Genomic DNA, 26,603 nt, shown 5'->3' with positions numbered 1-26,603 from the left:
GGAACCTATGGCTTGACACCTCCTCAGGCCAAGAAAGCAGAGAACAGGAGACACCACCATGAGCTTAACAGAGATCTGCAGAAAATTAAACATGGAAACTCTTGAGCTTCCTGATCTTAATCCTTAACCAAATAAACAGGTAAAGAGCAAAGAACAGCAAATAAATTACAAAATACTAGGAGGAGACATATTTTCCCTACATAACTGCCTTTTCTGACCATCATAGAATCATAGAATTGGAAGAGACCACAAGGGCCATCCAGTCCAACCCTGCCATGAAGGAAATCTCAATCAAAGCATACCCGACAGCCTCTGGTTAAAGACCTCCAAGGAAGAGTGTTCCACAGTCAAACAGCCCTTACTCTCAGGAAATTCCTCCTAATGTTGAGGTGGAATCTCTTTTCCTGGAGCTTGCATCCATTGCTCTGGGTCCTGTTCTCTGCAGCAGCAGAAAACAAGCTTGCTCCCTCCTCAATATGAGTTTGACACGCTGTAGTTTTTGGGCTTCTCCGTTGTTCAGAAATGTCACTTTGGAAGCCATGTTAGGTGCTTTGTGTATTCACCTGTTGACTAGTTGTAGTAGTGTTACAGTATCACACACTTTCTGCTTGGAGACAGAATTTGCAGCTGGGGAGGGGATGGAACCTCAGCCATTATTGTTTACCTCTCAGGTGACTGATAAATATTTAGAAAAACAAGAAGTGTGTGTGTGTCTAATAATAATAATAATAATAATAATAATAAATTTCTAACCCGCTTTTCCAATAGATCAAAGCGGGTGACAAGCAGAGTGCAATATACAATATACAAAAGACTTGATTAAATGAGTTAATCACTTTAGAAGAAGTCTCAGCTGCAATTAAAATGGCAAAAACTAATGGTTCCACTTCTAGGCACCACAATTCAAAAAGGATCTTGACAAATTGGAGCATGTCCAAAGGAGAGCCACCAATATGATGAAGGTCTGGAAACCATGTCCTATGAGGAACGACTTAGGGAGCTGGGGATGTTTAGCCTGGGAAAGAGATGGTTAAGAAGTGATATGATAGCCCTGTTCAAGTATTTGAAAGGGTGTCACATTGAGGATGCAGCAAACTTGTTTTCTGCTGCTCCAGAGACTAGGACCCAGAACAATGGATTCAAGCTGCAGGAAAAGAGATTCCACTGAAACATTAGGAGGAACTTCCTGAAAGTAAGGGCTGTTTGATAGTGGAATAAGTTGCCTTGGAGACTTCCTTCTTTGGATGTTTTTAAACAGAGGCTGGATGGCCATGAGTCAGGAGTGCTTTGGTTGTGATTTCCTGCATGGCAGAATGGGGTTGGACTGGATGGCCTATGATTCCATGAATAATGACCATAAACTATTGACTTCAGTTCTGGCTTCTGGGATCAAAGACATACTTCAGGCATTTCTACACAAGGACCTCATCAGACTTTCACCCCCAAAAAGGCAACTGAGGACTTAAGCAGAGAGACAGGAAGCCAGGAGCCAAGCCTTGCAAAACCCATCCATCCAGTCTTTGCTTTATTTCCTAACCCTGGGCCAAACTTTCCTACACTCCTTGATTTTGCTGAGTGTCCTATTTTTGCATCCCAAACACTTTGACATGAAGGAGGAGCCCTGTTTCACTGTGATCAGTTTCCTCCTGGATTCCAGCATGTCATCGTTTCTTATGTCTTCTTCTCTCTCTGCAGCTGAAGAGTAAACATGGATTAAGGCAGTATTTATGGGTTTTCTCTGACATGGTTTGGTCAGACTTTGCATTATATACCATTGGTCTCCAAACTGTGCTCTGTAAGGGCTTTTGGACTCCAGCTCCCAGAATCCCAGGCTATTGGCCAACGTGGCTGAGGCTTCTGGGAAATGAAGTCCACAACCCTTAAGGAGCCTAGGGAGCCCCATGGCCCTGCCTCGCCCTCGGGAGAACCCTCCCCTTCCGAGGCCTGTCCCTGCTCCAGCCTCCTTCGCCCTTCTTCCCTCAGGAGCCCAGAGAGGCCTTCGCCTCAGGAAGGAAGGAGGGAGCCTTGGGAGAGGGTCGCCATGGGCTCCTGGAGGGACTGCCAGGTGACCCTGCGGGGGACGGCGGGCGGGGGAAGGCCTGGCAAGGGAAGGGGCTGCCCCTTGGGAGAGGAGGAGGAGCCCCCCAGAAAGGGCTCCCCCAGACAGGACTTCCTCCTCCAGCCCAGCCTTCCCAAGCGCCCTCCATTTTGCATCCCTCTCAGGAGGAATGCAACTGCAACTCCCAGAATTCCACAGCCCTGAGCCAGACACAGAGTGAAAGCGGTGCCAGAGCGGGTTATTTCTTCACTTTAAAGACCTCTAAGGAAGGATTATGGAATCACAGAGTTGGAAGAGACCCAAGAATGGCCATCCAGCCCAACCCCCTTCTGGCATGCAGGAACTCCCCATCAAAGCATCCCCATTGACAGATGGCCCTCCAGCCTCTGCTTAAAGACCTCCAAGGAAGGATTATGGAATCACAGAGTTGGAAGAGACCCCCAGAATGGCCATCCAGCCCAGCCCCCTTCTGCCATGCAGGAACTCCCCATCAAAGCATCCCCATTGACAGATGGCCCTCCAGCCTCTGCTTAAAGACCTCCAAGGAAGGATTATGGAATCACAGAGTTGGAAGAGACCCCAAGAATGGCCATCCAGCCCAGCCCCCTTCTGCCATGCAGGAACTCCCCATCAAAGCATCCCCATTGACAGATGGCCCTCCAGCCTCTGCTTAAAGACCTCCAAACAAGGATTATGGAATCACAGAGTTGGAAGAGACCCCAAGAATGGCCATCCAGCCCAGCCCCCTTCTGCCATGCAGGAACTCCCCATCAAAGCATCCCCATTGACAGATGGCCCTCCAGCCTCTGCTTAAAGACCTCCAAACAAGGATTATGGAATCACAGAGTTGGAAGAGACCCCAAGAATGGCCATCCAGCCCAGCCCCCTTCTGCCATGCAGGAACTCCCCATCAAAGCATCCCCATTGACAGATGGCCCTCCAGCCTCTGCTTAAAGACCTCCAAACAAGGATTATGGAATCACAGAGTTGGAAGAGACCCCAAGAATGGCCATCCAGCCCAGCCCCCTTCTGCCATGCAGGAACTCCCCATCAAAGCATCCCCATTGACAGATGGCCCTCCAGCCTCTGCTTAAAGACCTCCAAACAAGGATTATGGAATCACAGAGTTGGAAGAGACCCCAAGAATGGCCATCCAGCCCAGCCCCCTTCTGCCATGCAGGAACTCCCCATCAAAGCATCCCCATTGACAGATGGCCCTCCAGCCTCTGCTTAAAGACCTCCAAACAAGGATTATGGAATCACAGAGTTGGAAGAGACCCCAAGAATGGCCATCCAGCCCAGCCCCCTTCTGCCATGCAGGAACTCCCCATCAAAGCATCCCCATTGACAGATGGCCCTCCAGCCTCTGCTTAAAGACCTCCAAACAAGGATTATGGAATCACAGAGTTGGAAGAGACCCAAGAATGGCCATCCAGCCCAGCCCCCTTCTGCCATGCAGGAACTCCCCATCAAAGCATCCCCATTGACAGATGGCCCTCCAGCCTCTGCTTAAAGACCTCCAAACAAGGATTATGGAATCACAGAGTTGGAAGAGACCCAAGAATGGCCATCCAGCCCAGCCCCCTTCTGCCGTGCAGGAACTCCCCATCAAAGCATCCCCATTGACAGATGGCCCTCCAGCCTCTGCTTAAAGACCTCCAAGGAGGGAGACTCCACTACACTCAGCCCTGACTGTCAGGAAGTTCCTCCTAATGTTGAGCTGGAATCTCTTTTCCTGCAGCTTGTATCCATTGCTCTGGGTCCTAGTCTCTGGAGCAGCAGAAAACAAGCTTGCTCCTTCCTCAATATGACAATATCATCATCTTTTCTGGCGACTGGCACCTTCTCATGAAGTGGCCAAACTGCAACAGCCTCAGTTTTGCCGTCTGGGGAGGGCTTATGCTAGATCTGTTCAAGGGCCCGTTTCTTTGTTTATTTGGCCGTCCATGGTATCCTCAGCACTCTTCTCCAGCGCCACATCTCAGATGAATGGATTTTCCTCTTTCTTCACTGTCCAGTTTTCGCATCCATTCATGGTGACGGGGAGTACAGTGGCTTGGAAGATCCTCACTTTAGTGTTCGGCTGTATATCTTTACACTTTAAGATCTTCCTAAACCATCCATTAAGAACCCAAGCCCTCCCTCCAGTCCATCTGCCTTGGTCCAGGCCTTGGAGGTAGAGAGGAAGTGCTGGACCTCTTACCCTTTCCCTCCACCACTCCCTTCTCTTTCTGTGTCATGTCTTTTTAGATTGTAAGCCCGAGGGCAGGGAACCGTCTAACTAAAAGATTGCATGTACAGCGCTGTGTAAATTTACAACGCTTCATAAATAAAGGTTAATAATAATAATCTTATCTGTTTCTTTCATTGCTGCCCTTCCCATTCTTAGTCTTCTCTGTATTTCTTTACTGAAATCTCCGTTCTGCTCAGTGTTTGGTCAAGTTACAGGAAATCTTTTAACTATTTTGAATTCTTCATTATCTAGGTTGAATTTACATAGATCCTCTATAGTCATTATTTTTGTCTTCATTATGTTCAGTTGTAAACCTGCCTTTTCACTTCCATCTTTGACCTTCCTTCTTATATTATATTTATTATATTTATTTATATCCCACCCTTTCCCCAAAACTGGGACTCAGGGCGGCCCACAACGTTAAAAAATGGTCCTTAGTAACTGTTCCAAGTCCCTGACGTTTCCTGTTAGCAGTATGGTTTCATCCCCTTATCTTAGATTATTGATGTTCCTTCCTTCTGTCTTCACTCAGCCTTCTTCTCAATCCAAACCTGCTCTTCATATGATATTGTCTGTGTACAAATTGAACCAATAGGGTGATAATACATACGCAGCCTTGCCTGATCCCCTTGCCAATTGGGAACCATTCTGTTTCTCCATACTCCCTTCTAAAAGTAGCCTCTTAAGTTCACATTTCTCATCAGGACTGTTGTTGTGTGCCTTCAAGTCATTTCTGATGTATGGTAACCTAAGGCGAATCATCATGGGGTTTTCTGGGCAAGATTAATGTAAAGGAGATTTGCTATTGCCTTTCCCCTGAGGCTGAGAGCATGTGACATTTCCAAGGTCACCCAGTGGGTTTCATGCCTGAGAGAGGAATTGAACCCTGGTGACCCTGGTGTCCAGAGTCATAGTCCAACACTCAAACCACTACACCATCCCAGCTTGGGTAGAAAGTTTATTAGATCTGGCAGAAGCAATTAAACATTTATTTTCCTGATTATAAATCTGCTATTTGGGACTGGGGCAGGAGATCCTGATAGCATAATGTGGTGGGTCTTACTTGCTGCATCATCAAGGACCTAATCTGGGAGTAGAAAGCAGTATGCGTGTATGTAGGTAGTGAAGCATCTTTTGTGGGAGGGCACACCCATGTTAAACTGCACATTTCTTCCAGAACAAATCAAGTTATTTCCTGGAGAGTGTTAAAAGGGCCAAAGTTCAGAACACACGCCACGCAAGCAGTGGAAGGAGAGGTTCAGGTGCATGAAGCAATTTGTGACTTGCTTTTGAGGGCTTTTGGAATCAATTTCAAAATAATAGTGGCATATGTATCTGTAGTATTGTTTAGAGAGCCAGTATGGTGTTGTGGTTTGAGCAGACTACATCTCTGGGGACCAGGGTTCAAGTCCTCATTTAACCATGGAAATCCACTGGGTGATCTTGGCCAAGTCACATTCTGTCAGCCTCAGAGGAAGGAAGAGGCAAAATTTCCTCTGAACTAATCTCACCAAGAAAATGATAGGGTTGCCATAAGTCAGAAACAACATGAAAGCACACAACAACAAGTATTGTTGGAAGCAAGTCTTTAGGTTTTGGACAACAAGAGAAACAAACAAGATGGGAAACTGAGCTTACCATGAAGTGCCTTAGCCAGAGAGAAATTAATTCCTTCTTTTGTGGAGGACAGAAATAAATCTTCAAATTTCTGGAACCTTTGTAGTCAAGAAAAAAAAGTTTGTAGCTATCACTGGTAAAAACAACTTTGGCCTTAGAATTTTATACAGTAAAAAAATTCAAAACAAACAGCATAATAGAAGAGTGCGCAAACATGAATTTTGTTTGCTCTCCCCACCCGACCCATTGGTCCTGCCCTTTGTGGGAGGATCTGCTTGTTTCACTGCTTGCTATGTGGGAGCCCTCTTTGGTAAAACCAGCCTTTCACTTTAAACCAGTGAGAAAGTGAAGCCAACTGGAAAGAGATGCCTGTGTGGTGGGTCAACAGGCTCTTCCAGTATCTGCTACAGGATCCTCCATCTACAGAGCATCTTGGCCAAAGTAAATAACCCAACCTCTAATGGCAAACAGGGACAGAAGGATTTGCTAATATCACTGCTCTACAACCATCGTCCGGGTTGCTTACATGCACAAGGCTGTAAATGTCATTAAACATGTGGACTGAAGGCACTGTGATGCTGAAAGAAGCAAGGCATGTGCCCAGATGGTCTACACCAATCTATCTGCTTAAAAGGTAGATTGTGACACTTCCTTGTTTGTGACACTTCTTGCTGCCCCTGTTTTCTTTGCTGGTATAACATAAAAGAACACATTTAATCTACTGACATGTTGAATGTACTTCATGAATTGTCAAGGCTTTATGCATGTGTGCAGTGTCTTTTTCCCTGGTTTGTGAAGGACTTGTGTTGATGTTCAGGGTCACAGCCCTCTTAGACTGGTGCTATATCAAGTTAACACTGGGATAAAACTCAGGTCCAGCTTAAGTGCCAATCACTTAACATGACAATGCCATGAAGCTGACCTTATGAGTAATTTCATATTTCACAGGTAGAGTTATTTCATTACTTTGAAATCTGTGAATATGTGGAGGAGAGAGAAAGGAGGTCTTTCCCTGGAACCATTTTTACCTCTCACTTGTCAATAGATGTTTTCTGACTCTGTCTAAACCAGGCGTGGACAACTGTGGGATGCTGGGGAGGTGCACATTACCCCCCTTTGGAGAGGCTGTCCCCTACATCAGTAACCAAAACGTTTTTGCCCCAAATGCCCCCAGCACCCCAGGGGCATTTCTACCATGTTTTTAAGTCCAGGAGAAACCTTTTTTTCAAAGCTAGAAATAACGAAGTCACTTCCAGTTTAATTCCCATTTTGAAAAAAAGTTTTTCTTAGCTTATGATAGACTTGGGGAGTTAAGTGTGGCAAAATGCCCACAACCCTACAGGGCATTTGAGGCAAAGATGTGCAAAAAGGTTTTACAACTGCCCCGAGGGCCACACATTGCCTACTCCTGATCTAAGCAATGAGAGACCAAGGAGGAAAAGTGGCTGCTTCAGCCTGCCACTTTGTGGTATGATCTAGAGCTTGTGGTGAAAGAGAAGCGAGGAAGGGGAGGATGGAGACACTTTGCAAACATGAGCTCCACTAAGACACTCCAGGCTAGTTGGAGATATTTAAAGATACTTTTAAAACAGGTTTTTTTTCCTGTGGTACTTCATTCTACTGCTTCCACAAGAAAGATAAAAAGAATTAGTGCATGGAGGTGGGTCTGGTACCATGCTAAATTAGTTGGTCAAAATAGAGTACTTGTTAGACTGGGTCAGAGAATTTAGAGGACCAGGGGATTGTTTCTCTGCAGACCTGAAGTTAGTTCAAGAAAGTTGGAGGTAGAGCAAGGCCAGAAAGGGACGCCAACTGAAGGACTTCTTTGTGCCCTCCAAAAATGTTATTAACTGCTTTCATGTCGAACTTGACTCATGGTGACCCTGTGAATGAGATATTTCCAAGATTGCTTGTCCTCAACTGCTCTGCTCAGGCTCTGCAGGCTCATGCCTATGGCATCCCTGATCATGTCCAACCATCTGCAATGTGGTTTTCCTCTCTTTCTACTGCCCTCCATCATTCCCATCATCATCATCGTCTTTTCTAATGAATCATGTCTTCTTCTCATGATGTAAATAAATAATAAATAAAACTTTTATTTGTATCCCACTTTTCTGTAACTAGATAATCAAAGCGTCTCACAACATATTAAAATCCACATTTACAACATTATGTCCTAAATTCCCCCCCCCCTTAAAACAGGATTAAACATGTTACAATTAAAATATCTATTAAAAACACAATAAAAAATATAACAAGGACAGAGCGGTGGGCAGTCATTCTGTGGCTGGGCACTTTTTATTCAGGGAGGGCCTGCCGGAAGAGATCCGTCTTGTATCCAAAGTACGACACTCTCTAGTGTGTAGAAAGATCTTGTAGTACCTTTGAGACTAACTGAAAGGTGCTACAAGATCTCTCTACATACTGATTCTACAGACTAACATGGCTATATCTTTGAACTCTCAATTTGGTCATCTTGATTTCCAAGGAGAGTTCAGGCTTGAGCTGTTCTAGAACCCATTTGTTTGTGTCCTTGGCTGTTTACAGTCTCCTAAGCACTCTTCTCCAACATCAGATCTCAAATGAGTTGATTATCTATTTGCTTTCTTCACTGTCCAGTTCTCACATCTGTACATGGTGATAGGAGTACAGTGGCTTGGACTATTCCCACTTTCATGTTCAGAGTTATATCTTTTCACTTTAGGATCTTGTCCAGTTCTTTCATAGCTATCCTCATTCCTAATCTTCTGATTTTTTGACTGGAGTCTCTGTTCTGGTCAATATTTGAACCTAAGTATGAGAACTCTGACTATTGAAATGTTCTTGTAATTTAGGATGAATTCTTCTAGATCTTTGGTCCTAATTTTTTTTCTTAATATGTGGCATTAAGCCTACATTGGTGCTTTCCTCCTTAACCTTCTTCAATTGCTCCTGGTTGGTTTCTGTTGGCAGTACTGTGTCACTCTCTCTTTTTCTCTGTACCATAGCTTCTTTAAATGTAAGTCAGCTGTGAGTGATGGCTTCATACATAGCAAAAGAGGACTCTGTGACAAAATACGTCCCATGTATATTGCATTCTTATACTTAAATACATATGATGGTTTTCAGTTGATAAAGTTTAGTCAGTATTCATATATATATATATATATATATATATATATATATATATATAAATTCTGGTTTCTGTTTTTGTTTCTTAAAACCACATTTTCCTTTAGAGTTTGTAGAATTTCTAAATCTTTACATCAGATTTTTTTTGTTATTTTTCTATAGGCCTGGCAGGATGCTGGACTTGTTCTTTCAACCACGAGTAATGAGGCTTGTAAAATGTATGATGCTACACTGACTCAGGTAGGGATGATAAAAAGAACATTAAACAACTTAAGAAGCTGTTTGTGGGTGCTGGGTGCTTTCTCCCTATCTTATAACAGTGGCAGTGAATATTGCAGCAGGGTCCAGCGTTCGCCCCTTTGGCATTTGGTTGGCTGCAGCATGCTTGAAAATCCAACCTACCAGTGGCCAGAAGTCATTTTCACTGTTCAAAGTGTTGAATGATGGTAAATTAGGTAATTCCAGGAGCAGCATTTGGCCCTTTTTGGGATGGTTTCTCTCCAAAATGGTTAGGGAACTTGGATATTAGCTGAAATTCTACATTTTAGTTGTTTAGTAGAGGTTCTAGGTGCTTTTAACCTTTTAGCCTGTTCTATGTTTTATGTCTTTTTATATTGTTTTAGCCAGATATTTTAATATATTTTAATGGTAATTTTTTGGGTTTTGTAAAAAATGATTTTATCTGTGAGCGTCCTTGGGTCCCTTTCTGGGAGAAAAATAGCATAGAAATTATGTTTATGATAATGATAATAATAACAACAACAGGAGGGCTCAGTGGGTCTTAGAGGCTTTTGAAAAGGAGGGGGTTGTGAGGCCATTTACAGTCTGGGCAAGCCTTTTCCCATCTTTGTATTAGAGAAGAAATGGCAAAAAGGAAAGAGTTATGAGAATGGTAGCCATGTTTGCCTAATGGCACAGAAACAAGGTCTTTTGACTGACCCATGTTTATTGTAGCACAATTTATTTTGAGGCATAGCATTCATGGAGCATTTACAAGATAACTTTCCTGATCACGTGAATTAGAACAATGTGAACAATTGATCCTAGAGTGTCTAAATATATTGATGGTTAAATTTCATGCATAAAGAAGCCTTTGAAAATGAACAAAGTTAGAAAACAATAGAAGTTAGAAAACACAGTGTTATTACTGTGTGTCTAGGAACCATTGATTTTCCTAACCCATCTCAGATGAACTTTTGATTTCAACCAAAATGACTTTATTAATGGAATTAATGCAATTAAGTACATTGTGTGTATTAAATATTTTTAAAAGGAAGACAATTGAGAGGAACACAACTGCTCCTAGACAATCTAAAATATATTTTTGTGTTTTTATAGTATGTGACTTGGACAAACGATAAAAGTCTAGGAGGTATTGAAGGATCTCTGTCAAAATTGCAAGCTGCTGATCCTAATTTTTGTAAGTAACACTTCAAGACTTCAATCTTTTGCACCCTTACCTAGGAATACATTCCAGTGAGCTTGGTGGGATGTATTAGTGGAATAGACATGCATATATAAGTGACTTTAGCCCATTTTTTTTCCTATCTGGGTCCTTCCAGATATTTCCATCTTACAATTTCCATTAACCCTGTGGTTTGGGCTAACAGTCGTTGTAACTGAAAACCTTTGAGCAAACCTGGGTTAAGGGAAGCTGCTTTAGATAGCTTGTGTGTCTGTTCTCAGTTGTCTATCATTAATGTAAGATAAAAAGTAAAGAATTTGGTATGGAAATTTTACCAGAAAGTTTGTGAAGAAAAGAAAGAATCAGTGAAGTAAGTACCATGTATACTCAACTGTAAGTCGATCTCATGTATAAGACGAGGGCAAATTTTGGGGCCAAAATTATAGATTTTGATATTAGGGGCATATAGCAAAGGAGCTAGGATGAAGCAAACCAAAACAATGTCAAATAACTTAAAAATTCCAGCAGGCATATCTCTTTGTGCTCACTCCTAAGGCTGGATGGATGAGAAAGTAAAGGAAATTCGTGCTTCCAGAAGAGATTAGACTCTTGCCTTTCACCAGGGAATGGTTCCTTCTTTTAAATAAGAGTTAAGATACAGTACTTACATTGACCTGTGGATAAGTTGGCTCAGGTTTTCTGGGTCAGTTTTTGACCAGAGGGCCTGAACAGGGCCTGAATAAAGCTGCTTCAGGTCACTTTGGAAGTGTTTAAATGCTGCATGCGTCCTAAGAGGTCGGAGGCCATGCTGAAGCCTCGCTCCAGTCTTAAGGACTGGAACGTAGCTTTGGTGCAACTTCTGGCCTCTTAAGTGCATGTATAATTTAAACAGCATACCTCCATAGTGACCCAAAGCAGCTTTATTTTGGCCTCTCTGTTCAGGCCCTTAAATTTCTAGACTTACCTATGAGTATATATAGTATTTTATTTAGGATTTGCCCATGTTTGCAGTTACTGTGACGTGTTTGAATCTGGATTATGCTGTTCTCCGTTCTAGATGCTGTTCCCCCAAGCTGTTGTCAGAATCTTCACTTTTCTTTTTTGAAGCCGAATATGTTATTCTTTGTGGTTTTGAATGTATCATGTTGTGGTGTGTTACTGTATTAAACCACTCTTTAGATCTCATATTACTATTATATGATCTGTTGCCTAAATTCTTTAAATTTTATTTTAAAAAATACTTTGGCTTTATTTGCAGCAATGGGACATGTAATTGCCAATGGTTTAGTTCTGATTGGTACTGGGAGTTCAGTGCGGCTAGACAGGGAACTAGATGAAGCAATAAAGAAAATGGTGGCACTCTCACAATCTCAGCCATTGACAGAGCGGGAGAAACTACATGTGTCTGCACTGGAGCTGTTTGCTAATGGGTAAGTTCTTGGTTTCTCCAGAATGAAAGTAGATGTCTTTTCACCTTTTCAGTTCTTTAGAAATCTGTAGAGCCAATAGTATACTATATAACCATTCCTGTTCTAAAAATGTTGTAGCATTACACCTTATTTCTGCTTGTTTTACCCTTTACAGCATTCTATTTTTATTTTAGTTTGTTTTTACTCAGAGATAAAATGTGGTCCCTACCAAACAACAGCAGCCTGGTTTAAAGCCCTCCAGATGCTGTTTGATTGCAACTCCCAGTATCCCATACCATTGAGTATGCTGGCTACTGCTGCTGGGACTTGTAGTCACATATTGTCTGGAGGGCAGCACGATTCCCATCCCTAGTGTAAAGCAAAATATTTTTAAACTACTTAAAACATATTTCCATGTCTAAGCTGTCCTTATCTTATTTTTATTGCTCACAGTTTAGGGGCTGCTTCACTGCAGTAGCTCACGTCTTTTTTCTCAATAGCCCTGGTGTTTAACAGTTCCAGTACCCAGAGGGCACATTTCCTAAACTCTCTTTGTTTTGCTGTTTGCTTGGAATGGGAGAAAAGAGGAAGATTGTCAAATGGCGAGAGCCTTAGGTGGCTGGTGAACTGAGTGGAGTCATAATTGTGCACACCTGGTATTGTAGTGTTGGCCTGTTACAGACTGCCAAAATAAAGCTGCTTCGGGTCTCTTTGGAGGTATGCTGTTTAAATGATGCATGCACCCTAAGAATCTGGAAGCTGCACCAAAGCTGCACTCCAGTGCTTAGGACTGGAGTGAGGCTTTGGAGCGACCTCCGGACTCTTAGGACCCATGCATAATTTAAATAGCATACCTCTAAAGAGACCCGAAGCAGCTTTATTTTGGCAGTCTGTAACAGGCCGTTGTTTTAAACAGTAAGCAGTTTTAAAAGATTCCCTGTCTGCCTGAAGTGGACTTTGTGAATATGTATATTTACAAGTTATGTACGCACATTAACTTGTGGGTTTTTTTCCCTGTACAGGCAGCTACCTAAAGCTTGTGATACATGGGATCAGATTCTACAGACCCACCCAACTGATATGTTAGCCATAAAATTTGCTCATGATACCTATTTTTACCTGGGAAAACAGACAGAAATGAGAGACTCTGTTGCCCGTGTCTATCCTTATTGGTCACCAGATATTCCTCTTAGTAGGTAAGACCAGTTTGTTTTTGCTGATTCCTCAAATGCCACTATTGATCACTCCTGTTTCCTGTTCTACTAATTCAACCACTTTCTTTGCCACAATGCTCCAATTTATCCTCCCTTCCACTTATTTTTATTTAGCTGTTCCAATATTCAGTCAATATTCCATGCTTGCTAAGCATGCTCAATCATCATTGGGCTATTGTGGGTGATTCACAGTAGGGTTTTCTTTTGCTCCTTTTTTTTTTTAAACTTAGGCCTGTTACAGACTGTCAAAATAAAGCTGCTTCAGGTCTCTTTGGAGGTATGCTGTTTAAATGATGCATGTATCCTAAGAATCTGGAAGCTGCACCAAAGCTGCACTCCAGTGCTTAGGAATGGAGTGTGGCTTTGGCGCGACCTCCGGACTCTTAGGACCCATGCATCATTTAAATAGCATACCTCCAAAGAGACCCAAAGCAGCTTTATTTTGGCAGTCTGTAACAGGCCCCAGATTTACTCTAAATCTACTGTAACTGATGCTACCCTTTTGTGCATAGATGGTAGAGGTTTAGCTATGTAAGGAACAGTATTCACCTCTATATTTCAGATATAGAAGGACAAGTGGAACCTTCAATAGAATGTTAACAGTGGTGGTTGCAGCTAGAGATGTAAAATTAGCACCCTTTATAGATGGAAAGTTACTTTATTACTTTAATAACTTAAAACTGTTGTCTACAGTTTCATCTGGCATAAAATTGTCATGTTCACCGTATTAAAGGTGCAGGTTGTTCAGAAAACGCTTGCAATTTGCATTTAATTTTTTAAATTTTATTTTCTTTCAAATTGAGCAACAAAAAAACTAGCTCTAAGAAACACCTGAACAATTTAAAGGGAAAAAACCCCTTCCAGTTCCTGTTTACAAGAATTGGGGGGGGGGGGGGGGGAAACAAACACAGCCCCTAACCCAATAAACAAACAAGCAATGCGAACAGAAGAAACCATCAACATTAGTAAAACAAAGAAAATTACAGGTGTCCCTCCATTTTTGTGGGAGATACGTTCTGGACACCACCACCACCCCCTGCAAAAATGGAAGTTCGCACATACTCAAGCCCCATTGGCTTGAATGGTCACATGCTCCCATGCACGCCATTTTAACCCTCCCCGCTTGCTGGTCCATGAAAATGATTGTGTCTTCTTTAGTTCCTTATAATGTCAAGCAGATATAAAGCACTCATTCTCAAAGAACTGAGAAAAAGGAAACCAGAACCAGGAATTACAATGATTTGATACTGCATATGAGTGCTTCTGAGGCTATTTGATGTGGGGAACTGGTCTGCCCCATATAAGTGAGGGAACCAATTAAACATTTTTTCTCCATTTGCTACAACTGTTTCTATCTTTCCCTAAACATTTCTGGGCTGGCAGAGCAGCGTAGTAGCAGTGAATCAGAGCGGTGTAGTGGTTTGAGCATTGGACTACAATTCTGGAGACCAGGGTTCAGATTCCTGCTTGACTATAGGAACCCACTGGGACATCTTGGGCACGTTGCACATACTCAGCCTCAAAGGAAAGCAAGGGCAAACATCTTCTAAAAAGATCTTAGTAAGAAAACCCTGTGATAGAGTTGCCATAAGTTGGAACTGACTTGAAGATGTACAACAACATAGTGATAGTACTACTACTACTAGTAAAGTTCTGTTTGCCAATTATCAGAATGGTGATGATGCAAACATTTTAAAAATCCATTCCTGAAAATTAGCTGTATGTTATGTTATAATATTAACACCATATAGCTTTCCCATGGGAAAAAGTGATATGTTCATTTTTTATATTAAAATTATTATAATAATTATTTTATTAAAATGAATAAAGCATCAATTAGAGCTGTCACCTAGAAGGATCTGATTCCTCGCTCAGGCCCAAACTGTTAGTGTCAGTCAGAGGAAGACTGAAAAAGGAAAGCTTTCAGTGAAGACAGTTTTCTTGCTTACAAATAATATCATGCTCAGTACTGTTCCTCCTATATTTTAGTTTTACAGCTTTGTGGGGAGTGGGGTTTAACTCCCGAACCAGACTGAAAGCAACATCTTTTTCCTACCAAGTGAAGGTTAAATATATTCCTTGAGTAAGCATAAGTAGCACTACTAATTAATCTGTTTTTTGATTCTGAAAGTTTTCACCTTTTTGTTTAGCTACATAAAAGGCATGTACTCCTTTGGACTGATGGAAACCAATTTCTTTGATCGTGCTGAGAAGCTTGCCTATGAGGTAAAAAGGGGCAAATCATTGATATATGAGATTTTCAACTTCATTTGAAAAGGAACTGATGCATAAGAGGTAATTAGTAGTGAACTTGCCAGTTCTAACCCATCAAGAGTTAAAAGGAGGAGACCTTTCTGGGCAGATCAGCATACATAGTGCTCTCATTTCTTCTGTCTTGCTCTACTCTTGATATTTGCCAGTTTTAATTTCCAAGCTGTCTTCCTTATAGCCTTCAGCTCCTTGTCTCCAGAAAGTTTCAAATATGGTCAGTAGTCAGGCATACTGGGAGTTCCAGTCCTAAATGTTTAGATGGCATCACATTGGAGAATGGTTCATGGCCAACAGAACTGATAGACTGTGTAATGAGTACACATTTTTCCTGTCATCCCTTTGTTAGGCTTTAGCTATCAATCAGAGAGATGCATGGTCTGTCCATACCATAGCTCACGTGAATGAAATGAAAGCTGATCTGAAGAGTGGGTTGGCATTTATGAAGCAAACTGAAAACAATTGGAAGGTAAGGTTCCTCTTGCCTCTCTCACTCAAAAAGCCTACTTCACATTCTTCAGCATACTATAAGAATATCAGAATTAACAGAATTACTGTAACTACTTGAATGTACTTTGGCATTCTGAGATAAGGCTGGCCAAAGAGAATTTTCATTTGTTACACCTAGTCTGTAGGATTGGCCTCTTAGGATAACAAATTGAACTTGTCTATATAGGCTTTGATCACCTTTCAAAATGCCATTTTTATGAGAGCTTCAAGGACTACTGCCTGATTCACTTGTTCCTGTGTTCTTATTTTGGCTGCGGTTTCAGCTTTTCATTGTTTGAAAGCAGAATATTGTGTGTGTTTAACCTGTTATCCTGGGGGAGAGGTTTAATTCTAAATGGCCTTGGTGTTTAAAATGTGGAAGATGAAATAAGTAAACAAGACATCAAATTCTTTGAAAACCAGTGTAGGAGCAGGTCATGAGATGGAAATCTCTGGTTCAGATCTTGATACAACCACACATTTGCTGGGTGTGGTTAGGTTAGCGACTGTTCTAATAGTCTTTGCAGTAGTATGAAAATGATAATACTGGACTGATGTAAGGATTACTCCAGCAAGACAAATTCTTAGGATCAGAAGGGATGGAGGTATTATTCCCTTCAGGAACATGAGTGAACCATATCAAGTTCCTGAGCATTTAGAGTTTCTGTTTGTCTGCCTCATTCCACTTCAGATTTAGCTTAGGGTGGCACTTAGACCCCATATAGTTTTGTAGTGTTAATTTCTAGTAGATAGTAATTGTTTCTTTCACCCATTCCAGGACAGTGACATGCTTTCTTGTCATAACTACTGGCACTGGGCTTTGTATTTTATTGAAAAGGTATGTGGGCATTTCTGCAATTCTGTCTTGTTTTGGTACGGCTCATTTGTTCGCTTTCCTTTCACCCCTGAAATAATTTTCATTTTGAATTGGTTGATTCAGATTGATACTTTTAATATATATTCTTGCATGCTTAAAATGTGTTACAGCACAGAGAAGACTGGTGTTTCTCTTCATTCTAGACAAATAATAGCTTCTGTTTCAGGGCTGACCAGTATAGAGTGGAGCTAAGAGACTATAAACATTTTGTTTATCAGAATGTGCCGGCAGAATTACATTTTTTTTGTTCTTTGGACTCCATGTATAGTCACACTACGATGGGTCAAGGGTCAGAAGAAGTGTTGGTGGAGTCAAGGTAGTATTAATAGGTGCTTATTCTGAAGAAATCTATAAATAACATTAAATTCTTTGTGCTTTTCTAGGGTGATTATGAGGCTGCATTGACCATTTATGACACTCAGGTAAATGTGTGCAGCTTCTTTGCTAACAAATAAAGCCTTGTGTCTTGGTTACCATTTTTAATTTAACTCTGGTTTTGACTTTGACTTTGCTACAGCATAGACACTGTAAACAGGTACAGTTGGCGCTTTGTATTCAAAGGGGTTCTGTTCTGGATGCCCCCCTCCCACAAATAGCAAAATCCACAGGACCTCAAGTCCTGTTGTCGCCAAAGGCGGCATGATGTGCACATGATTGCATTGGCGCAGCTTCATTCACACACTACCATTGGGGAGAATGGGGCCATGTGTGGATGCCCCAATCCATGAATGAAAAGCACACAGAAGAGGAGAGCCAACTGTATATTGTTAAGGAGCATTCAGAATACAGAGAAAAAAATCAGAATACAAGGGAAATTTTGCTGTTTTTACATCTGGGCTCTTTTCCTCCAGGAGGAGGCCACATTACATCAAGGCAAATGTTATTTATATCAAGCCAATGACCACTGCAAGTTTCCAGTATGTACTATGTACATGACCATAGTATAACGCTGATTCCATCATAATTCTGATACCAAAACAATTTTATATTAAAAACATATCTATAATACTAAAACCTAGAAAGCCTTAATAAAGACATAAAATAGTTTATTTCAAAGAAGTAGCCATGTTAGTGTTTTGCAACATAAAAAGAAGGAAAGGGAGAGAGAAAAAATAAGGAATGTAGCAACTCCTTTAAGATTAACTGGTTTTTATTTTAGTGTGTTAGTAAAGCCTCAGATTAAAAAGCATATATGTACAGTTGTAGGAATGGGATACAATATAATAGGATCCAGAAAGATGCAAGTCAAGTCCCTTGCCCTAAAAGTTCAAAAGGGTGGGCTGCTCAGATCTTCATAGTCAAGTAAGGTGAAAGTATGAAAGCACTAAATCTACTTACCAAAAGGCTGTTGGGTTCAAAACTCTCTCTGAGAAGATTCCTTTTGTTATGTGTGCAGTACCAAGGACTTTTGTATTGATACTGTATGTAGCATATCAGGAGGCTGTTATATTTGTTTATACCTCGGCTAGTAGATTGGAATTCGGGAATATAATTCAATTCAGACGTTTGTCTTTCCACTCTGTCTTCATAATTTTGAGAATTGTGACATGTAAATCCATTACTATATGTCCAGGAAGCCTGAAGTGTTCTGCAACTTCATCCTTGCCTAGCCCTTTGAAAAATTACGGCAAGGGACATGATAGTAGTTGCTAAAGTTTTTCTGCTTGGAGGGAATTTAAATAATAATCAGTTGAATGCCCTGGATAAGACTATAGTAAAGGAATAATTAACTATTGTTTTTTGTGGGTTTTTGGGCTATGTGGCCATGTTCTAGAAAAGTTTATTCCTGATGTTTTGCCAGCATCTATGGCTGGCGTCTTGAGAGAATGAAGAGTTTTAATTTTTTTTGTTTTCACACACACATACAATTCTGAAATTCTGAAAATATTAACCCTCACATACAGCTGAGAGGTACTTCAAAAATGAAGTCTGACTTCTCAATGTTTTGTGGTTTACAGATGGCTCCCAAATATCGGTCAAGTGGGGCCATGCTCGATATTGTTGACAGTTGTTCCTTGCTGTACCGACTTCAGTTAGAAGGTAAAGAGCAGCATTTTCTTTGTAATATTAGCCTTATTATGAGTGCTTAAGTGTCTGTCAGAAGATACCGCCTGCTGCTGCTTCTCAAACAGCCACTCTGCTTTTTGCAAATCAAGTAATGGTAGTGAACTCACCATTCCTTAAGGAGAAAATTCCATTCTGCTAAAGGAATAATTTAAAGACTGGTGAACAAATTGCCACTGAGCAGTCATCCATGCCTAACGTTGCACTGTCATGCAGCAGAGGGACATCAGGAATGCATGTGCCTTCCTTATTCAGCTGGTAAGAGAGCAGGTAGGACGGAAGTTTTTGTCTTCCTCTTGATTGGTCAGATGGCAGGGGAGAGGAGCTGAACTTTCTTCCAGTTTGGCTCTGCATGATGAATCCTAGGCATAAGCCATTTATAGACAGCCAATGGTTTTGTCTTAAATGACTATGTTCTACTGTCAGAACTCCAAAGTCAATTAACAATCAATCCTCCTCAGTTCGTTTATTCACTGCTTAGTTTGATATTAATAATTGCTTTAGCTGTAGTTCTGCCTAAGGAGTAGAATGGGGGAATGGGTGGGTAGTTGGGGCTGCTTGCTAGCTAGGCTTTGAGGCCTGCTTGAAGATTGGGATGCTAAGAGATAAAGGCCTGGGCAGATGTTAGCATTTGTTCAAGGCCGTGCCTGGTTTCTCATAGTGCAGCTGGGGGGGGGGGGGTGCTTGGTTTCTCATGGCTCTGCCGGGGGGAGGTGTGGGGAGTTAGCTACAGGAAAAAAGGGTGGGGGCTAAGGAGTTACTTTGACTACACAGAGGCATGGGTTTCAGATTCTGCAAAAACGTGTCTAGCTACATCTGCTTGCTCTTACAATAAACTTAAATTGCTTTTCTAAGAAGTTGTTGTGGATCACTGTTCTGGTAGTTGGTGGATCTTACATCTTCACTCCTTTCCCTGACTTCATTTCTGCAGAAAGAAAGAATATACTAGCTAGGATGCTGGGCTGGATCCTGAAAAATCCCATTTTGTTCCTACCCATTAAACTAAGTGGGTAACTTGGGCCCTGTCTTGTTCAGCCTAACTATGCCTCATAGAGTTCTTATGAAGATGATGCAGGTGCATGGCTGGAGAGAGCTGTATATTCTACCTTACACACATTGGAGGAATGAAAAAATGTAAATGTAATTGAAACTGTTACCTTACATACACAGTTTCCTTGGCCGTTTTAGTTCTCCATTTTTCCCCTACTTGGTTCTAATGCATTTGATGCCCATACCAGCTAGATTAGGTCAAAGGAAGCTTCCAAAGCAAAAATGATTGGGGTATAAATCCACATTAATGTTGAATGCTCCTGTATGAGTACAGATATTGTATTCCATTAATAGATTATAATTAATAGACTTACTAGCAGATGGTTTAGTCGGGGTACAAACCGCCAGAAAGAGGTGCGTCCCCGGCACCTCACTTTGCTCCACAGGAGCGCTGCAGCAACCAAATTGTGCGGTGCTCCTGCAGAGCAAAAAGGAGCACTGGGAAGCGGCTCCTTTTTTGTGGTGCACTTCTGTACCCCAAAGCACCAGTGATACTGCGGTGACGTCGCAACTGCGCCACCCTGTTTGGAGGTGGTGCAGCTGCGACGTCACCAGTATGGGCTGCGTCTGGTGGGTGCACTGCAGCTGCAGCACCCTCGTCACAGGTATGGGCTGCTGGGCGTGTGGTCGCTCCGCCCACCAGGCAGCCCTCGCACGTGACAAGGGCACCTCAAAGGCCCATCTGTTCCAGGCCTTAGTTACAGCTCAGTACAGGCAGATGCAGCTGTGAAAAGAAGTGGCAAAGAAAGCCTCACTCTGTTCAGTGGGCCTGCTCCAGATGTCTTTGCATGGCATGAAGATTGCATTCCCCAAAGTCTTCATTTTTCCTTCTCCTCCTTTCCCCATCACCATCACCCTGCCTTTTCCCCAGCACTGAGCCTCTATGCAGGTTACAAAATATCCAGGTTGAATCTCTTAAAGATATGTATTTCTATTCTAGGTGTAAAGGTAGGCGACAGGTGGAAAGGAGTAAACCAGCTGGCAAAGAAGCATGCCAACGACCACATCCTGATTTTCAATGATGTTCATATTCTGATGTCATCTTTAGGAGCTCAGGACCACAAGACTATTCATGAACTCTTAACAACCCTTCAGGAGCTGACCCAGTAAGTAGCAAACACTGTTATGAATATATAGATAGGTTGATTCATTGATTGGTTTGACATATCATCACTTGGTATCCTGTTAGTTTTCATGCAGAAGATTAAATTGTTTTGTTTTACTCTTTTATTCATTTGAGTAGATTATGGAATCTAGACAAATGTGTAAACTCCACTCAGCATGGGTGTCACCCATGACCTAGTCAGCCAATTGTGATGATTAAACATAATGAGATTTGTAATGTAAATAAATATTGAAAGAAGGACATTTTGTTTCTGTAGTGAGCTAGCAGAACTGATTGCTCAGTCGTCACAATGCTGTTACAGAACTAAGTATCAAAAGTCTTGTTTGTCTTTGTATCATCTTATGCCCTTGTCTGCCAGTAACTGCCCCACAGTATTATGTAACAGACTTTAAAGTTTCCATACTCTAACACAGTGATGGTGAACCTTTTAGGAACTGAGTGCCCAAACTCAAAAGTGTTCTGGGGCGGAACGTCCGGGGGGATGAGACTTTTGAGGGTGAGACTTCCCTGGAGACAGCTAAGGCCCAGGAGGGCGATGGGGAAGAGGAGCAACAGGAACACACCTGTTCCTCCTCTCTCTCTCCTGCCCTCCTGGGCCTTTAACTGTCTCCAGAGAGGCAGATAAAGGCATGGGAAGGCGGGAGAAGAGGAAGAACAGGTGCATGCCTGTTCCTCCTCTTCCCCTGCTCTCCCATCTCTTCACATGCCCTCCAAAATGGCTTTACGTGTCAGAGAAGGTATGCGTGCCATAGGTTTGCCATCATAGTTCTAACACAAAAGATTAAACTCCTGTTTGCAACTGCTGAATTGGAACTCTAGAGGGAAGCCCTATTAAGACAAGTAAGTAATACAGGAGTGTTCTAGCCCTGTTCCATCCAACATCATTTATGCTGCCCTATGTCTATGTAAACCTCTTGGAGGCTCTGCCCATAACCTAGAAACCTGGAAAGAGCTGAGGAGCCTTGAACCCCTAGTTCTCAATAGATCTGGGGAATGGTCTATGCTCCCCATCCTGACAGTCTCCATGCATCTCTTTTTTTCCTGTAGAAGTATGTGTTCACAAAGATGCATCTCCACTGCATGCCGAGATGTTGACAGCACTAAGCATGGTTGCCACATAAAATATTAATTTGGACTTATGCTGCCAAACAATCCTGCATTCTTGACAGGAGGATGAATATAATAGGTCATTCCTGGATGATCACCAAGGCCTGCCTAATTTTTGTAGTTGCTACTGTAGTTAAACTTTGATATCCTTTGTTAAATAGGTCAAGTTCTCCAGAATTAGCAACAGTAAATTGATTGTTTATTAATCTTTTATTACTCATGTCTGTTAATCTTGTATCTGACTGACATAATGTTCATCTTATTTTTTTTTCTAGGGCACCTGGTGAAGACCATGAATTAAACCTGATTCCAAAGCTGGGTCTTCCTCTTCTGCAAGCATTTGTGGAATTTGAGAATGGCAATTATGATAAAACAGTGGAATTGCTGTATCCCATTCGGTACAAAGTTGTTGAAATAGGAGGGAGCAATGCCCAAGTAAGAAAGATTTTTTTTTTAGGTTGAGTTTACCCAGTTGGATTTTGTACCTTAAGGGCAATTGCTGTAAAGACTCAAAGAATGGAGATTGGATTGAAGTACCATAAGAGCTACCTGAGGGCACAGGGAAGACATTTCTTCAGCTTTAAAACAAGCCACAAGTTCTAATAGGAAGCACTGTAAGGGGTGGCTGTGTGTACTCTTTGTCAGGTGTTCTCGTGATCCTTTCTCTTCAATACCCTTGGAGCTTCAAAGGCTGAGCTGCAGGGTGGTGGGTGTTGCACCTTGTACTCTTTTGGTTTGGACACTTCTTGATGTTCTGTCCACAGCTTAAAAGGAAGTTGCTGTCAGAACCAGAGAAAACTCTTACTCCAAGACACAAACAACCAATCTTCAGTTGATTAATGAAAGACCTTTATTGTTGTGGCCAACAGAGTTCCTGATACGGTTTTTGGTTAGAACTAGGGCACCGGGACATAGTATAGTTAAAGACATTTGAAATTGTTGATTCCATCCCACCAATTTGGCACCCTTTCATCCTTTGTCCCTAGGGCAAAGACCAGATATTCCACAACACCCCCCTTCCTATTCCTCAGGCAGGTCTCATTCTTCCATGCTGGAAGAAACAGTTTAACACTTATATCACTTCCTGCTCTCACTACATAGCCACCCCTTGCAAAAGACCTCTGCACAATGATACATGTATACAGTACTACATGCCCCATACCCTTTCCCCATACATATCAAGAAGTACAGAACAATAAATGGCGGGATCCTGAGATTCTGACATCATACATAACAAGAATATATAGATCTCAGAACCCTGACAGTTGCCTGTCATTCTACCCATCCTTATCCTTTATTCCAAATGAAGCCCAGGGCAGCTTTCTCCTTGACCCCACTTTTTCTTGGAACTTGAAAACCAGCTCTTCAGGATGCATCCGTTTTCTTTTCAAACAATTTACAGGGCAGAGTCTTATGTGGGCAATTTTTTTCAACAGTAGTATTGGGAAGAAAAGCTGTTGCCTCTAGTTGGCTTCCTGTCATTTTTGCCCTCTCTCCATGGGTTGATCTTTATTCCTGTATTCCAGGTCTTTGGTGTTGTGGGAATATTGGCCATAGTATAGTAAATAAAATTAAATTAAATAAAAATAATGGGCAGTATTTAAAAATAGTATTACATTACTCAGGATACATAACTACGCAGAGAGCCATTTAAACAATTGCTTATATTGCACAAATTGAAAGTAATACTGTACACTTGAGAGCACTTCATATTATCTGAAGCTAGGGAAGTGGTTTTTCTGAGACCATGAAGTGAATTGGTTTAGGTTGGTGTGATTTAGTGTTTTAACATGATTGCTTGTTTAATTGTGAATTTTTATACTATGAATGTTTGACTGTATGTTTTAACTTATGCTATAAGATACCTTGGATTCTATACTGGGAGAAGGGAGAGTTATAAATTAATGAGATTAATGAGATTCAGGCTTCACTACTTACATCCATTGCATTATACTTAGACAGTTATGCAATTCAGACTTAATCACTCTTGTCCTGTTTCCGTGCAGTCAACACCAATAGATATTATAATACCATTAAGACCAGTATTGTCTAGTTTCATGGTAAAATGAACCCTCTGTTCTCTTTATAACTGCTTTCAGCAGCAACATATCTGTGACATTATTTTATTGTCCTGCAGGCATTTAAAAGGAATTGACAAGTGAACAACAGGTGTGGTTGGGTCCTTATAGCCCAATACAGTGGGGAGGAAATCTCTTTTATGACTCTATTTCAGTAACTTATATTGTATTTTCATTTTTCACAGAGAGATGTTTTTGCCCAGTTACTAATTCATGCTGCTTTGAACTGTAAATCTAAAGTTAACCAAAAGCTTGCTAGGTAAGTGCCATCAGCTCTGTTGGCTAGGGCTGATAAGAACTGCAGTACAATATAGGTACATGTTCCTCACGTTTGTTCATCTCTAGCATTATTGTCATGAAAACGTGATGGTCATTCAGTGTTTTAAATGGGTTTTATTCAGAACTGGTTTAAAGTCTAGTTGTTGGAAGCAAAGCAGCAGTAATAATATGATGGCTCCAGCTCTTTTGTAGTGGTGGGATGTCTGGGTGACCTGTCAAAAGACCTCAAAATACGGTTTTTAAGATAAAGATTACATTTTTCTTCTTTAGGTGCCTCCTTATTGAACGTGATGAATTGAGACCAAATTCCCCACTAACTGAGCGACTGATGCGGAAAACCACAGCACTTCATGCCCTGAGATGAAATGTGTAGCCTTAATGATCAGCAGATTTCCAACCAGCAACTATTATGGCAATATGTGATTCACACTGTGGAGACAATTTTACATAAATCCAAAACAGCCAACATCTTCAGACTCCGCAGTTCCAAGATGCATCATTGCTTCTGGCTTTGTGGGACACAAATTTTATTCCACTTTGCTTTCATGAATGTCTGGGAAAGCAAGTGGGGTTGGAAATGAGAAGCCTGCTTAGCTAAAAGATAGGGCTCTTACAAATCATTTATTATTCCAAGAACGGTAGTGATTACTTGATGATGGGACAAATATAATTATGTATGGTATTAAGCTGGATAGAATACATGGCCACAATCCGTTTGGGAAACTAAAATATTGATCCTGTTGAAAAAGTGTATGTTACAGTTCATTTGGATAGTTGGGATTTGCTTTACACCAAATACTCATCTATTCCAGTATTGTCTGCTGACCAACAGCAGTGGTTCTGCAGGTTTTCAGGCTGGATTCTTAACTGGCCCTACCTGAAGATATTTCTTGGTGGTCTCCCATCCCAAAGAGTAGCCTGATTAACTTCTGAAATCAAATAAGATTGGGTATGGCGAGGGTGGTGCAATGGGATGTGGATCTAGTTGATTATGACTGGTGTTTAGAATAAATTGTGCCAAATGGCATTTTACACAAACTCTAAAACTGATGGTACCATCAAAAACTCTGTTGGTTTGCTTGTATGTCTGTGGTATTATTGCAAGGAATCTATCACATTCTGTTAGGCATGTTCACTCAGACGTAAATCTTGCAGTGTTCCAAAAAGCTAATTCATAAAAATGGGGGGGGGGGGGGGGCTACTGACGAGACAGCAGTTAAATCTAGATCAAATGTGATATCCTGTGAACAGTGAAGCTTTTGTGTCATTAATCAATGAAATGGAAATATTTTACTGTAATGGAGCATTTCTGCTTGTACCAAAACAAATGATAGTGATGTACTCTGTATTCATTCTCTCCTCCACAAAAATAAATTCCATTTGATTATTTCTGTATTTATTTTATTATTGCTGTAGCAACCAACACTTTATTAATACCATAGTAATATATGTTTACAGAGTAAGAACCTGCCTTTGCCGTTGACAAGAAACTGCCCAAAACATTGAGGACTTTCAGTTGAATGTGTAACTTTTGAACACCAAGTAGGACCTGATTGATAGGACAGCTATAAGTTGCTGACAAATCAAAAGTGAGCGGTGAAAAAAACTGTTCTCCCACACATCCCACATGGGGGAATTTGAAAGAGCTGCTCTCATATTCTCATATTGGTCTGTAAATAAGTCGACCCGGGATTCTGGGGTCAATTTTAGGGCATACATTTTTAGATTTACAGATGATTATACTGGATATGATATATGTTGCTTCCCTAAAATCTGACTTGATAAAAATGAAAAACCTATGCTGTAAATTAAATGCTTACAGTTTTACTGTAAAAATTTACAATTATAATTGTTCCCCTGTCAACTAGGACAAAATGCATTTATCTTCTTCACTATAATCAATTGTATATGCAGGATAAATCTGGTGCTTTTCAAAGATGACAAAGATGGAGGGGTCTGTCATGTTGTCCACACAACTGTCGTAGTAGTGGAGCTTATTAGTTGATTTTGCTGGAGGACGACTGTAACTTGCGTGGCCTACAATGAAATCACCAACCAGGACCTGAGCCACAAACATCACCTTTGTCTTTGTATCACGCTGACAGTAGTTGTGGGAATACTGTGCATCTCTGGCAAAGTAGCTCCCTAGGAAGAAGGGGAGTGGGGTTAATATATAGAAGTTCAGATAGATCAGCTTCCCCAACCTTGTTCCATCGG

At 41.3% G+C, this 26,603-nt stretch overlaps 2 protein-coding genes across 4 annotated transcripts in view; one reads left to right on the top strand and one right to left on the bottom strand.

Moving 5' to 3' along the window:
• Window positions 1-1,925: 1,925 nt before the first annotated feature.
• TTC38 (tetratricopeptide repeat domain 38) lies at window positions 1,926-24,750 on the top strand. 2 transcript variants are annotated; one of them, XM_089524885.1, is made up of 14 exons: window positions 1,926-2,065; window positions 9,183-9,260; window positions 10,359-10,440; window positions 11,684-11,855; window positions 12,857-13,030; window positions 15,199-15,274; window positions 15,666-15,785; window positions 16,584-16,643; window positions 17,066-17,104; window positions 18,641-18,722; window positions 20,737-20,902; window positions 22,305-22,464; window positions 24,293-24,366; window positions 24,657-24,750. In XM_089524885.1, the coding sequence occupies exons 1-14, from the start codon at window positions 2,042-2,044 to the stop codon at window positions 24,748-24,750; spliced, it is 1,401 nt and encodes a 466-aa protein (XP_089381011.1). In that variant the 5' UTR covers window positions 1,926-2,041. The 2 variants fall into 2 exon arrangements, with proteins under 2 accessions (XP_089381011.1, XP_089381010.1); XM_089524884.1 differs by lacking the exon at window positions 24,293-24,366 and having other exon boundaries at window positions 1,973-2,065; window positions 24,657-24,731.
• Window positions 24,751-25,523: 773 nt separating this feature from the next.
• LOC149312571 (protein mono-ADP-ribosyltransferase PARP12-like) overlaps window positions 25,524-26,603 on the bottom strand; it is a 50,305-nt gene continuing 49,225 nt past the window's right edge. Inside the window, exon 14 of one of the 2 annotated variants that reach the window (XM_089524883.1) lies at window positions 25,524-26,531. In XM_089524883.1, the coding sequence (XP_089381009.1) occupies window positions 26,251-26,531 (281 nt within the window). In that variant the 3' untranslated portion in view covers window positions 25,524-26,250. The remainder of the gene's footprint in view (window positions 26,532-26,603) is intronic. The other variant, XM_089524882.1, reaches the window with a different exon arrangement.

This window comes from Sceloporus occidentalis, unplaced genomic scaffold, assembly GCF_023333645.1.
Source record: "Sceloporus occidentalis isolate IW3139 unplaced genomic scaffold, rSceOcc1.0.p SCAF_5, whole genome shotgun sequence".
Classification (NCBI taxonomy): domain Eukaryota; kingdom Metazoa; phylum Chordata; class Lepidosauria; order Squamata; family Phrynosomatidae; genus Sceloporus; species Sceloporus occidentalis.
The sequence above is the reverse complement of the archived record's forward strand: the minus strand, read 5'-3'. Positions and strand labels throughout refer to the sequence as shown.

Excerpts from the sequence above, each read along its gene's own strand:
- TTC38 (XM_089524885.1), top strand. The coding sequence starts at position 2,042 with ATGGGCTCCTGGAGGGACTGCCAG. Across the intron at positions 10,441-11,683 it reads AGCTGCTGATCCTAATTTTT|CAATGGGACATGTAATTGCC; the intron begins GTAAGTAACACT and ends CTTTATTTGCAG. Across the intron at positions 22,465-24,292 it reads TAGGAGGGAGCAATGCCCAA|AGAGATGTTTTTGCCCAGTT; the intron begins GTAAGAAAGATT and ends CATTTTTCACAG.